The sequence below is a fragment of the Mesoplodon bidens genome (assembly GCF_964165515.1).
Source record: "Mesoplodon bidens genome assembly, chromosome: X".
NCBI lineage: Eukaryota > Metazoa > Chordata > Mammalia > Artiodactyla > Ziphiidae > Mesoplodon > Mesoplodon bidens.
The window spans coordinates 81699971-81712856 of NC_138163.1; the positions used below are offsets into that span (position 1 = coordinate 81699971).

Consider the following 12886-nt stretch of genomic DNA (forward strand, 5'->3'; position numbering starts at 1 on the left):
CTTTATTATGATTGAGACACATGCTTTTCATTAAAACTACATTAAGAATTAAGACCACCACCCCCCGACAGCCATCCTTCCACTTATATCTGAATGTGGCCATAGGTACCACTACGTGTGTGCAAACATGCAGACTTGCCTACTTCAGCACACACATGGCAATTGACAACTAGACAGTCAAGAAAGCACCGTTAGGTGAGACAAAGAGTTTAGTTCAGTGTTTCAAAGAGCTGGTGAATCGTTGGAGGGTGGCAAAGATGGTGAGAGGAAATAATAGAAATACACACCTGTATAGAGCTTACTATCAACTAGGCACTATTCTAAGTGCTTTTTATGTAATGAATGCACTTGATCCTCACTACAGCCCTTTGACATATGTACTATTATTATCTCTATTTTACAGAAGAGGAAACTGAGGCATAGAGTGGCCAAGCGACTTGGCGAAGGTCACTATGCCGTACCGACTTTTCACAGGGGCTTCAGCTGACATGGAAGCCATCCGGTCACCGTCCTGAGTAAATTACCCTTTCTCTATGAAGTCCATTGAAGTCCACTGTCAAGTCGCTCTGCCATTTCTTCCACAGTTCACCGTCAACCTTAACGCATCGATCTTGGATCTCCTCAAGATCTCCACAGTCTGCCTACCATGATGAGTACAGAATTGCCTACAAGTCTAGTAGGGGCCTAACTTTTAAAAAAGAAGGGTCCTGCCTGCGACAGCTGAGAGTTCAATTTCCTGTGTAAGTTTCTCCACACAGCATATGAGACCCTTCATGACCTGGCCCCAACCTACTTTGCCAGTCTCACCTCCTATGACGCCCCCCACCCCACATCCCCGGCATTCTTTGCTCTAGAACACACTCCACTCCTTCAAGACTCTGAGCCTTTGCATATGCCTCTGTCCTCTTCCCTGCTGCCCTTAATTCAACAGACTAAGCACCTATTGTGTGCTAAGGCTGTTAAAGTAATTACCACACAGCTTGACAAGCACTCTAATCAACCACACTACTACAACGTCCTGTGGGGATTCAGAATGGGGGGGGGGAGGACTCCTTCTCCCTGAGGGACGTGGGGGGAGGGGGCGAGGAAAAGAGAGTTGAGGGCTTCACATAGGAAATGACTTTTGAGCTCAGCCTTGAATGATTAGGAGTCTGCCAGTCAAGGAAGGGGAAGGAAACCGGTGAGTTATCTTTGGCTCCTCCATCTCCCCACACTCAGACATCAAGTCCTGGTGTCGATTCTACATCCGAAGTGTCTCTTACGTTGGTCTCCTCTTATTCCTCCTGCCACTGTATGAGTCTCACAGGCCCTACTTGGGCTATTGCCCCAGTTCCATAGCTGGTCATTCTGCCTCTTATTTTTCCAACCCCCAATCCACTGTCTGTAGCTGCCAGAGTGATCTCCCCAACCGCAAATCTGAAGGTGGCACTCCCCTACTCAAAACCCTTAATGGTTTCCACCAGCCATAGGACAGTCTTAACCCCTTAGAGTGATGTACAAGGCCCATCATACGATGGTCATAGTTTATCTGTCCTACCTCCCCTCTAGCCATTCCCCTCCTCAAATCCCACGCAGCAGATTATTTGTCTAAGTCTGAAGACAATACCATACACTTTCAGACATCTGTGTGCTTTCTGCCTGCTTTATTCCCCCTCCCTAGAGTGCCCCAGTCCTTTCCCCACCTGCCAGGTTCAGACTGGCCTAGTCCAGGGATCAAAGAGAGCCCAGCTTGGTGGGCGTTTATAGCCCCTTCTCTCCCACAGGTCAGGTCTGGCATTTAAGTACTGTGGAATCAGTAAATGGAGCAAGCAGTCCCTTCTAGCCACCACTGTGTGCACCCAGGCTGTCTGATTGGGCATCTGAATCAGTTCATGGTTGCCATGCCAATTCTCTATGGAGACTGCAGCCTGCTTTGAAATCCCAACTCAGTTGGCTGGGGCCTTGACTACTCTCCTAGTTCGGCCAGTCCCTTCATCCAGGAGCTGACTCTGTTCCTTTGTCCCCAGCTCCTGGTATCGCTGCACACAGATGCCTTTAAAAGACCATAAATGTCCCTAGAAGCACCAGTGCCATGAGAAAGAGTGCAAGAAGCTCCTATTATCAGGCCTTTTCTACCTCCAGATCAGACCTCTTGAATATTGACCCTTAAATGGATCACGCTCAAGAGAAGTTTGCGACATCTCCTGGACTTTGCTGTTTGGACTGCTGTCCATTCCCTCGGGGAGCCAACCCTACTGTTGCCAAGTTCCTTCCACTATCTCCAGCCTAGCTGAACCGGCCTCACTCCTTTCTGGCTCTTTGTGAGTTCTAGCATGCCCTGAGGCTGTGGCGTCAGTGCTTGTGATACTATCATTCCTTACTTTACAGTGTGTAACCGGCTTTTGAACACATCTTGTTTGATTCTCACAAAAGCTCTGTGAAAGAGGTAGAGAGGTTATCATCAATCCTATACTGCAGATGAGGAAGCTGAGACTCAGAAAGGGTAAGTATGATGTGTCCAAGGGGCTAGAGCTAATAAGTGGAGAGCCAGGTTTCTGAATTCCATCGCCGTCTTCACTACCCCGCTCACTCTTCCAAGTGTCTACTCTGTGGCAAGTACCAAGCCCCGCTTGCCTCCTGTTTCTCCCTTACACGACTGGGACAGAGCCTCAAATACAAACGTCAGTCCTGGGGTTAGCCTGCCACACCCTCCTTGCTATCTTGTGTACACCAGCTCCCCTCAAGCTTCCTTTGGCCTGCTCCCACCTGCTTCACAGCAAACAAGAGTGAGAGTCCTCCTTTTGGCTGGAACACCCAGCCCGGTAGCTTTATTGTCCCACCACTGCCCCCTGGAGAGGAAAGCCTGGATCTGGAGATGGAACCTCTTTCCAAGGGGGGATTCGTAGAATCTTCTGAAGAGAAACTAGATGTCTGAGGTGAGGGATTTAACATTTCTCAATGTGAGAAGGGCATGAAGTTCCTTTGTTGAACCAGGATGGATTTTTAAAAAGAAAAGCTTTCTCTCGATGGCCTTTTGGACAGAGAGGAGATGCTGTTGTTTTGTGTTGTGGGTGGGTGGATTTCAATAAGAAAAGAAATCTCCCTACCATGAGGGGGTGGGGACCTCTCCTCTGACAGAGTATGCTGTCTGTTTCTAAGGAGGAAGGAAATTTCTTGCAGGAAAGGAATGTCTCTCTTTTAAGAGAGGGGGAAGCTCTCTCTCAGGATTGCTGAGTGTGTGGGAAAGGAATACTTACTCTCTCCTTTCTTTTCTAAAGGAGAAACCTCCTTGAATGAGGAGCCCTCCCAGGCTTTCTGTCTGAAGGGAAAAGACTGTTTCTGGAGAACAATGCTGATAAGATTATGCCTGATTTTCTCTTCCTTTCTGATATATTTCCCACAGGGAGTCAGCATTCTCTGAGAGGGAGTGGCAAATAATTTTTTCTATTAAGAGGTAGGGAAGCTGAGGGGAGAAACTTACTGTGGGGAAAACTTTTACTCCGAGGGGCCATTGGTGAGGGCAGTGACTCTGTGATGGGGAACCCTCATGAAACTGGGGGAGTCCTTTGGGAATCCGAGGAGCCCAGAGTGTTAACGGGAGCCTAGAGATGTGCTAGGCCAGCCCTTGTCTGCTCACAAGGAAGCTGAAGCTTGGGGAAGGGAATGCCTTGCTACTAAGTGACAGAACCAGGAGTTGAACCCAGCTTTATCACGTGCCAGCCTGGAGCTCTTCCTACCACAGCTGACCGAGGGAGAGGGGGGCTACCTGCTTCTTGGGCGAGTGATGCTGGCAAGGAAACTGCTGCCGCTGCTGTGAAATGTTTGACCTGTGTTAGAGGCATCTCTGGGGTGGGAGGCATTGATTCCTGAGGGAAAGAAACTGGGGAGGAGGGTAGAATCTGGGGCTATGTCAGAGGAAAGGGGTCAAAGTCACTGTGCAATCCAATGGGTGGCTTGGGGGCATCAGTCAGCCGTGAACGCTGCGTTTCGAGGAAGAGCAGGGCATATTTCTCCCAGGAGTGCAGGGGACATGTGGGTGGAGCCATGGGGATGCCGGCTACCCTCTCCGACTTGCAAACTTTCTCTATCATTTCCTGTCTTTCCAGGAGGAGTTGTCATTTTAATCTTTTTAAAACCAGAGGAAGGGGCCCAAGGAAACTTTTTGAGGGAACGTAGATGTTTTATAATAGATCGTGGTCATGTTTACGAAACTGCCCACAATTACCCAAACTCAATAAACTGTATACTTAAAATGGATGAAAAAAATCCCATCAGAGCAAGGGGTAAGTGAATTAGAGCCCAATAAAGCTGTTATTAAAAAATGGGAGGGGGGGGCTTCCCTGGTGGTGCAGTGGTTGAGAGTCCGCCTGCCGATGCAGGGGATACGGGTTCGTGCCCCGGTCCGGGAGGATCCCACATGCCGCGGAGCGGCTGGGCCCGTGGGCCATGGCCGCTGAGCCTGCGCGTCCGGAGCCTGTGCTCTGCAACGGGAGAGGCCACAGCAGTGAGAGGCCCGCGTACCGCAAAAAAAAAAAAAAAAAAAAAAAAAAAAATGGGAGGGGGGGATCCCCAAACCAAAAAACAGGAGAGAATGGCCCCAGGCCTGGTTTTGCCCGGCCTGGGGGGTGGCGATCCCTCCCTGGCAGTTTCAGCTACTCAAGTCACTATCTCTTTTGCCCATTCCTTTCTTGATCAGCAAAAAGCCAAGGCCAGCTCATCCAGGGGGAGGTCAGATGTTGCAGGAGAAAGAACTTCACAAACACACAAGCCACCTCTTCGTTTACTGTAAAATCCTGTTTAATGTGTAACATTTCAGGCAGAGAGAGGCCTTAGGGACTAGAGGCAAAGGCAGCCCTGACCAACCCCCACTCCAGCTTATCTGCCTGTTTCTCCCTCCCTACCTCCTCCACCCCAGACATGTCCTCCTTTTCCTTGGGCCGGCAAGCACTGTTCCTCCTTTTCTTGCGTTTGCTACCCTCCCTTCTCCACCCACACGTCCACAGCACCGTCCCTCCACTCCACTTGCCCACATCCCTCCCTACTGATGTGACTCCAGAAATAGGGTATCTGACAGCACGGGGTTAAGATTAGTTTCATAATTGGAGATGTTGTCAGAGCATCCTACCTCTGGTCCCCAGTGGTCCCAGGGAGAGGGAGAGGGAAGTGGAAGGGGTGCAGGCAACGAGCGCGGCCCACACGCCCAGTAGCCTTGAGTGCTGGCGTGGGTGGCCTCCAGTTCCCCACCCCTTCAGCCCCTGAGGCAGAAGGCCCTGGGAGGAAGGGAAGTTGGGAGAGAAGGAAGGTTTTGATGGAGCAATCCCTAGCAGTCTGAGGCCTGTGCACCGAGCCCTGTGCACCGGCAGGGGAGAAGGAGGGGCAGGCCGGTGCAGGGTGGGGGACGGGATGGGAGGTTGCCTGGTCTGTGGCATCAGCAGGCTGAGCAGCGGTCGCTCTTCTCGGCCAGCCCGGCCCCGGTGCCGGGGCTGCGGCGCAGTATGTCTTTCAGGGAGCCGTCCTGCTCGCTGAGCAGCTTGTTGATCTCGTTCTGCTTGTACTCAGGTGAGAGGCGGTGGCCGAAGCCCCCGGAGCCCTTGCGGGAGGGCGGATTGGAGCGGCGCTGGGCTCGGCGGGCGCAGGCCCGGAAGATGAGGTACACCACCTCGGCCACGTTGAGGATGATACAGATGCCGGAGGCGGCCAACATGAAGACAGTGAAGACGGTTTTCTCCGTGGGGCGGGACACGAAGCAGTCCACTGTGTTGGGGCAGGGGTAGGCCTCACATTTGACCAGCCGCACCATGGCGTAGCCAGGGTAGAGCAGATAAAAGACGTACATGAAGGCGGCTTCGAACAGCAGCCGGAAGACCACGCTGATGACATAGGTCCACCACAGTGTCCCTGAGATGTGGACCTTGTGCCTCTTCACCTCCTCCAGGTGTAGGGGGTCCCCGTGGCCCTCAAGTCGCAGCATTTTCTTTTCTATGTGCTGCTGGTGAGCCACGTGCATGGCCACGAGGAGAGCTGGGGTGGAAACCAAGATGAGCTGCAGAGACCACAGACGCACATGGGAAATGGGGAAAAAGTGGTCGTAGCAGACGCTGTTGCAGCCAGGCTGGAGGGTGTTGCAGATGAAGGAAGACTTCTCGTCACCCCACACGCTCTCGGCAGCCACCACCAGCACCATGATTCTGAAGATAAAGATGACCGAGAGCCACACTCGGCCAATGGCAGTAGAATGCCGGTTCACACCACTGAGCAAGGTGTACAAACCCGTCCAATTCATCCTGCCTCATTCACACCTGCAAAACATGAGCCACAGAGCAAGCTGTCAGGAACCTGGGGCCGAAAGCCAGGCACCATAACACTGCCTGACACCCCCTTACCCCTTCCAAGAGCCAGTGACAAGAAAGGAAGACGGAGAGTCATAGCTTTCCTCACCACCCCCTCTCCCGTGCTAGCCTCTCCTTCTCTTTCTCTTCCTCCTACTTCTCCTCCTCCTCCCTCATTCACTTGATGACTTGACCTCCCTGAGCCCCATCTCCCTTCTTCGCCTTTATCCAACATTCTTTCCTCTCCTGCCCTTTGTTGCCAGGCCCATCTTGTTCTGCCGGCCCATCCTCTTTAGCTCCCCCTCCCCCAGCTCCTTAAGTCTGGACCTGGGGCAAACCCAACAAAGCCTCATTACCTTGGGGAGCGCCTATCCCTGAGGCCACCCAGACAGGTCCCCTATGGTCTCATGTCTGTGCAGGGGGAGTGGTCCCTGGGTCCGCGCCTGCGTCCCAATTCATCACCGCCCGGTGCTGGGGAGTCATATGCTGCTTTATACCCAGTGTCTGCACAATGGGACCTTTGTGGGGCTCTGAACAACGCCCTTTAGAATTCAGATCAAACGCCCTGACTTCCGCCCACCCTACACACAGAGCACTTGTGTCCCAGCGCCGGACACCCAGCCTGCACCCACCTGTTCTGTGCCCGCCCGGTCCATCGCCGCACCCGCCCCATAGCCCCACCAGAAGAATGGCCACAGCGGGGCGGGCAGGGGGAAGATGGAACAAAGACAGGTGCATGTAAGAGGGGACCCGGGGGAACAGGAGGCTCTGGGCTGAGGCCCTCTCCGGTGACTCTACTAGAAACTTAGATTCAGCAGGATTTTTCCTAGGCTTAGATCCCCTCTCAGGGAATGGGTGAGCTTGAGGTTAGGAAAGGGAGCTCACATTTATCAAGCTAGGAACTGTGCTAAGCGTTTTCCCATACATTCTCTCTTTTGACCCATTTAGCAAGCGTCTAAGGACTGTTACCCCAGTCTTTCCAGCTGAGGAAGCTGAAGCTCAGATAAGTTAAGTAACTCACTCAAGATCACACAGCTGAAGTGCTTGAGTAAGATGAAACACAAAGGTATCCGCAGCAGAAGTCTAGGCTCTTTCCATGGTATAATCCTTGTGCTTTTGCTGATGGTGTCCACAAAAGCGAAGCCTAGCCGTTAATGACAACAACAGCAGCAGCAGCAGCAACAGAAGCAAAAGCTAATGCTACCCATAAAAGCACAAGAAGCAAGGAAGCTGCTGACCAGTGAGTACAGTCCAACTCCAGTGTCATGGAGCAAACCCTGACCATTCCTCCTTGAGCCCACATCGAGGGTGGCCAGGTGAGGACAAGCCAGGAGGAGAAAGCAAACGTTAAGCAAGCAAACAGAAAGTTAGAAGATGGAATAGGTAAGAGTCACCTAGCTTTGGGTCTGAATACTGGTTCTTCACTGGCTACGACTTTGGGCTGAGTTACCGAACCTCTGAGTCTGCCGTGTTCATCTATAAATGGGGTTAATACCCAGGGTTATGGTGAGGTTCAAAGAAGCAACCTGCAAAAGTTCTTAGCCCAGCTCCAATTTCATAGTTGGTGATCAAGGGAAGTAAAAACCTTATCAGGAAGAGAAAACAATGTGGCTTCGGAGGAACTAAGTGATCTGCCAAACCCAATATCCCTCTTTTTTCCTTCCCAATGCTGTTGTTGACCTATAGTGTCTCTCTGAGACAGAACAGACTGTTCCATTGCTGCCCTGCCCCCAAGTCAAGCATACATGGTAACTCCTGGTTTCCTGAGCTTGCCGGTTGCTCTAGGGAAGAAATTCCCCTCTGTCCCTTAGGCAGGCAAAGAAGGCCTCCCCACCACTTCTGCCATTAAGTTGCAAGGAGATCATGCTGGAAGCCGGGAACTGGCTGTGAGAGCACACAGGCCTGGACGCAGGGGCAGTGGTTGTTGTAAGGGAAAGGGTAGGGTATTAGCAGCTGGAAAAGCTGTGGGGAACGGAATGGAATGACAGGAACTGGGGGACGAAGGGACGGTCCCTGGGAGATAGATTACTTCCCTGAACAAGGTTTCTTCATTTAGCTTAACAAAAAAGCCTCAGCCAGTTTATGCTGTGGGCCTAAACCAGTGTGGGAAAAGCAGGGATGCAGGTGCCCTTTCTCCCAAGCCTGGGATTCTGAAGGCAGAGCTGCTACAGGAGGTACCCCGGGAAGAAATGCTTCATCCAGTGAGACACGTTAGAGTCAAAAACAGGTGGTCGAGGAGCATTATTAAGAATAACCATTTCCGGGGCTTCCCTGGTGGCACAGTGGTTGAGAATCTGCCTGCCAATGCAGGGGACACGGGTTCGAGCCGTGGTCTGGGAGGATCCCACATGCCACGGAGCAATTAGGCCCGTGAGCCACAAGTACTGAGCCTGCGCGTCTGGAGCTTGTGCTCCACAGCAAGAGAGGCCGCGACAGTGAGAGGCCTGCACACCGCAATGAAGAGTGGCCCCCGCTTGCCACAACTAGAGAAAGCCCTTGCACAGAAACGAAGACCCAACACAGCAAAAATTAATTAATTAATTAATAAACTCCTACCCCCAACATCTTCTTTAAAAAAAAAAAAAAGAATAACCATTTCCTGAGCCCCTGTTATGGGCCAGGCCCTTGCATGCACACGATCTCACGTGAATCTCAGAACAACCCCGTGACGGAGGTGTTATTTGTAATCCTCATGTCACAGACGAGGAAACTGAGGCAAAGGAAGGTGAAGGGACTTACCCCAGTGTCACAAGGGTCATGCAGTGAGTACGTGCTGGAGCTGGGATTTGAGCCAGGTCAAGCTGACTCCAGAGCCCATACTCTTTCCCATAAGGCTTTACTGCCTCAGCTACAATGATCATTTTTCTTTCTATGAGTGTGTTTTAGAAACAGAGAGATCGAAGACTGGTCTGGCTTTTATTCTCCTCTAGCTCTTCTCCCCTTTCCTATAACTGACAGCTGTTTTCCTCTCCTCCCTTCCCAGGGCTTTCGGCGGCCTCCTGATTTGTTCTGTTTCCCCTTCCTTACCTTTCTCCAGCTGCTTCCTCAAACCTCAAAGCAAACTTCATATGTTCTCTTCTCTCTGTCCCTCAGCGGTGCCCCACAGACAGCCTGGCCACCCCTGAGTTTCTAGGTTCTTGTAGCTCTCCGCCTCCCATCTTCTTGAGCCCTCTGGGACATAGCCAGGAGCTCCCTTTGGGGCCCCTAAGGACCCTTGTGCAGGCACTGGGATCTCAATTTTTGCGCTCCCTTTGGAAGGAGAGCTGATCCCTATGTCAACATCAATACCTCAAGGGTTTCATTTCAAAAACATCCAGGGGACTTACCTGATTTTGAAATCCAAACTGTTTTTGTGACTTTGGGTTAAAGTCCAGGTATTGATATGCTCTGTGTTGCTCCAGGAGTGTTTTGCTCTCATGTTTAATTGGGCAAGACTTCTCTGACCATGTCAGGCTCTGGCCTTGCCCTCATATTCAGATTTGCCCAAGCACTCAAGCACCGTTCCAAATCAGGAGATCGTCCTCAGTGTCTCCAACTAATATTATACCCGCTTCTCAGACAAGGCAGTCGAGGCTCAGAGAGGTTAAATAACTTACCTCAATGACAACTGCACTGCTGCTAAATGGTAGAGTCAAATTTCAAATTTGTTCTCCTCTGACCCTAAAGCCTTTGTACACTGGCAGCCTCCCTTCCTTAAAGGACACTGCATTCTGAGACCAGGCCCATAACTCAGAAACGTATACTCCTTTCCACGTGTGCCAGCATGCGTGGGTATGCGTGCACACACACACACTTTCATCAAGTCTGTCTCTCTCTTTCTGCTCCCACCTCTTCCCCGTGCCTCCTTCCAACTCCTTGTGTCTTTCTGGTTTGGGGAAGAGAGGCCCGGCTGGGCTGGCTGAGGTTACACTCCGCTTCAGACTCCACACTCCCTCCCCTGTTTCACAGGCAGCCTCTGGCCAGGAAAGGACAGGGACCTTTCTTTGAGATTTTCTTCTGAATTCTGGGCTGCCTTCATCAGTTTGGCTAAGACCAAACTCCTCCGGCCCTCTGCCTCTTCACCTGCTTCTCTTCACCGCCTACCCCCTGTGGTTCCACAGCACCTCAGTCGCTGCACTGTTCCCTCCACGCTGCCATACGTATTCTGTGGCGGGGCTTGGGTCAGGGCCAATCTAGCTCATTCCAGTTTTCTTCTTCTCTCACTCTGCCATGGTCTTTCCACGGAACTGCTGCTAATATCAGCTCCCTTCGTCACTGTTTGGACTATGCCCTCTTATGCCTCCATCAGCTATCTGACTTCCTGTTGCTCTCTACTTGGGCTTATTATAGCAGCCACCATTTATGAAATACCTACTGTGTGCTAGAAGTGGTCTGTTCCTTAACTCTTATCCTCACTACAACCCTGTGAGCTGTGGGTTATTGTCTGCAGTTCACAGAGGAGGAGATGGAGGCTCAGAGAAGCTGAGTAACTTATCACACAGCTGGTAAGCCAGTGCTGGAGCTCAGATTAGGATTCATGTTGGCCCCTCACCAAAGCCTGGGTCCCTTCCCCATTGCTCTGCTGCATCCTCATATAGACTTCTCTCCATTCAAACCCCTCTTGTCTCTGTTCTCCTCTCCCCATCTCATTTTCTAAAAGTCCATGCATTCTGAAGTGCCATTCCCAACAGCTGGAACAACTTTTAAACAGCTGGGGGTGGGGAGCCACCCGTCTTCTAGATCTCCCAATCATCAGCTACACCAAGCTCAGCTTGAGTCTCCCTGTCTCCCTCAAGAAGATGGAAACGCATGCTCCCAAATCTTGGCCCCATTGGCTGGTACTCTGGGCCTGCTGAGTGCACTGTATTCATCCGCTGACAGCCCCCATGTTGGTTGCACGCCTGGTTTACCTTCCAATCAGGGAAGGAAGACAGCACCGGGCAGTGCCCAGAGGCCCCACCGAACCCTAACCCTGTGTGGCAGGAAATGTCTTAAAGAGATAAACTTGGCCACCCTGAGCTTGGTGGGGGCCCCTCAAGTCTTTCCGGGGATTTGACCCTGTGGAGATGAGGGGGATTCTTGTCTGGGAAAAAAAGAGTGAGAGCAGAAGCAACACGGAGCCTGGAAAGAGGATGAGTTGGGGGTTACAGAGAGAAACTAAGCAAGCCTGGCGGGAGGGGCCTCAGCCCAGCTCAGAAGGAAGCAGAGAAGGGATCTAAGTGGCTGAATCCTGAGCCCAAGAGAAGGCAAAACCCGGGCCTCTCCCCAGCCCCCGCTTCTGCCCTCCTGGGCCACACCAGCCCCCGGGGCCCACCTCCCTCAGCCCCCAGCTTCCTCACCTGGCTGCTGCTGCCCTTTCCCAGGGAATGTCTGCAAGCGTGTCTGCACTATGTCACTAGGTACTGTCAGCCCAGTCCAGGGGAGGGACAAAGAGCCCAGGGCTGGAGCCAGATATGGCCCACAGCCCAAGAGGAACCAGACAAACATTAACCAGCCCTACTTCCTCCCACACAAAATCATTAAATAAGATTGATCCCCTGAGCTCCCAGTGGCTTTGGAGACACAAATCACATAGCCTGAAGTTACTGCCCTGTCCCAGAGGAAGAGAGGCATCATCGTCACCCATGTATGCATATTTAGCCCAGTCTGGGAGGCTGAACTGGACCTGGGCTCAGCCCTCAGCCTTCCCCCACCCCTGGCCATAGGTAGATCCAATATGTGCCATCCCTTCCATCCCTTCCAGCTCCCAGTCTTTAAAATGATATGACTATGGGGAGAAAAAAAAAAAAAGCCATGGGCAATGCTTACTGGCCCCTTGAGGCTGAGGTGAGAGACGGCAGTGCTTCCCCCACATGGCAGTACCAGGGTGCTCTGTGGCCGTCTGTTTATTGCCCATGCCCTGAGTGGCTAGGGATGGACCAAAGTATTTCCAATCCCATCCCAGAACCCCAAAACCTCTTCAGAATTGCCTTCTACCCTCGGGGCCAAGGCAGTTGAACCACAAAATGTATCGTGTGCAGCAACAGATCTTGGCAATCATTAAGGTAAACAGAGAATGTCAACCATTAACTGAGGGATCAGTCCAGTTTGAAGGAAGGTTTACCTGAAGATCCTGCTAACTCTGTGACCTGAGTGGCAGTGAAGAAATAAGTGAAGTCAGCAGAAACTGGTCCCCTGACTTCTCTTCACCCCAGCCCAAGCTCACTGCCAGAAAGAGAGCCAGAGCTCCGGCTTCCCTTGGCCAAACCCGGGCATATGGGTACATCAACTGATAAGTCTTTACTGGACACCTGTTGGGTACCCAGTACTGGTTACATGCCAGGGGCAGATGGCAGGAGAGGGGGAAACATCCTAACTGCTCTTAAGGAATTTATCAACTTCCGGAGGAGACAAGACCAAGACTCAAAAGTTGCCATGACGGATTTCCCTCGTGGCGCAGTGGTTGGGAATCTGCCTGCCAATGAAGGGGACATGGGTTCGAACCCTTGTCTGGGAAGATCCCACATGCCACATAGCAACTAAACCCGTGTGCCACAACTACTGAGCCTGCGCTCTGGAGCCCGTGAGCCACAACTACTGAAGCCCACATGCCTAGAGCC

At 51.9% G+C, this 12886-nt stretch overlaps 1 protein-coding gene across 3 annotated transcripts; it reads right to left on the reverse strand.

Moving 5' to 3' along the window:
• Positions 1–4763: 4763 nt before the first annotated feature.
• On the reverse strand, positions 4764–11698 carry GJB1 (gap junction protein beta 1). Of its 3 annotated transcripts, none has more exons than XM_081222666.1 (2): positions 11627–11698; positions 4764–6278 (listed from the first exon to the last, which is right to left on the reverse strand). In XM_081222666.1, exon 2 carries the CDS (start codon positions 6260–6262, stop codon positions 5408–5410), a length of 855 nt encoding a protein of 284 aa, XP_081078792.1. In that variant the 5' UTR covers positions 6263–6278; positions 11627–11698; the 3' UTR covers positions 4764–5407. The 3 variants fall into 3 exon arrangements, with proteins under 3 accessions (XP_081078792.1, XP_081078793.1, XP_081078794.1); XM_081222667.1 differs by lacking the exon at positions 11627–11698 and adding an exon at positions 9336–9546; XM_081222668.1 differs by lacking the exon at positions 11627–11698 and adding an exon at positions 7330–7344.
• Between the last annotated feature and the right edge of the window lie 1188 nt (positions 11699–12886).

Excerpts from the sequence above, each read along its gene's own strand:
- GJB1 (XM_081222666.1), bottom strand. The coding sequence starts at position 6,262 with ATGAATTGGACGGGTTTGTACACCTTGCTCAGTGGTGTGAACCGGCAT.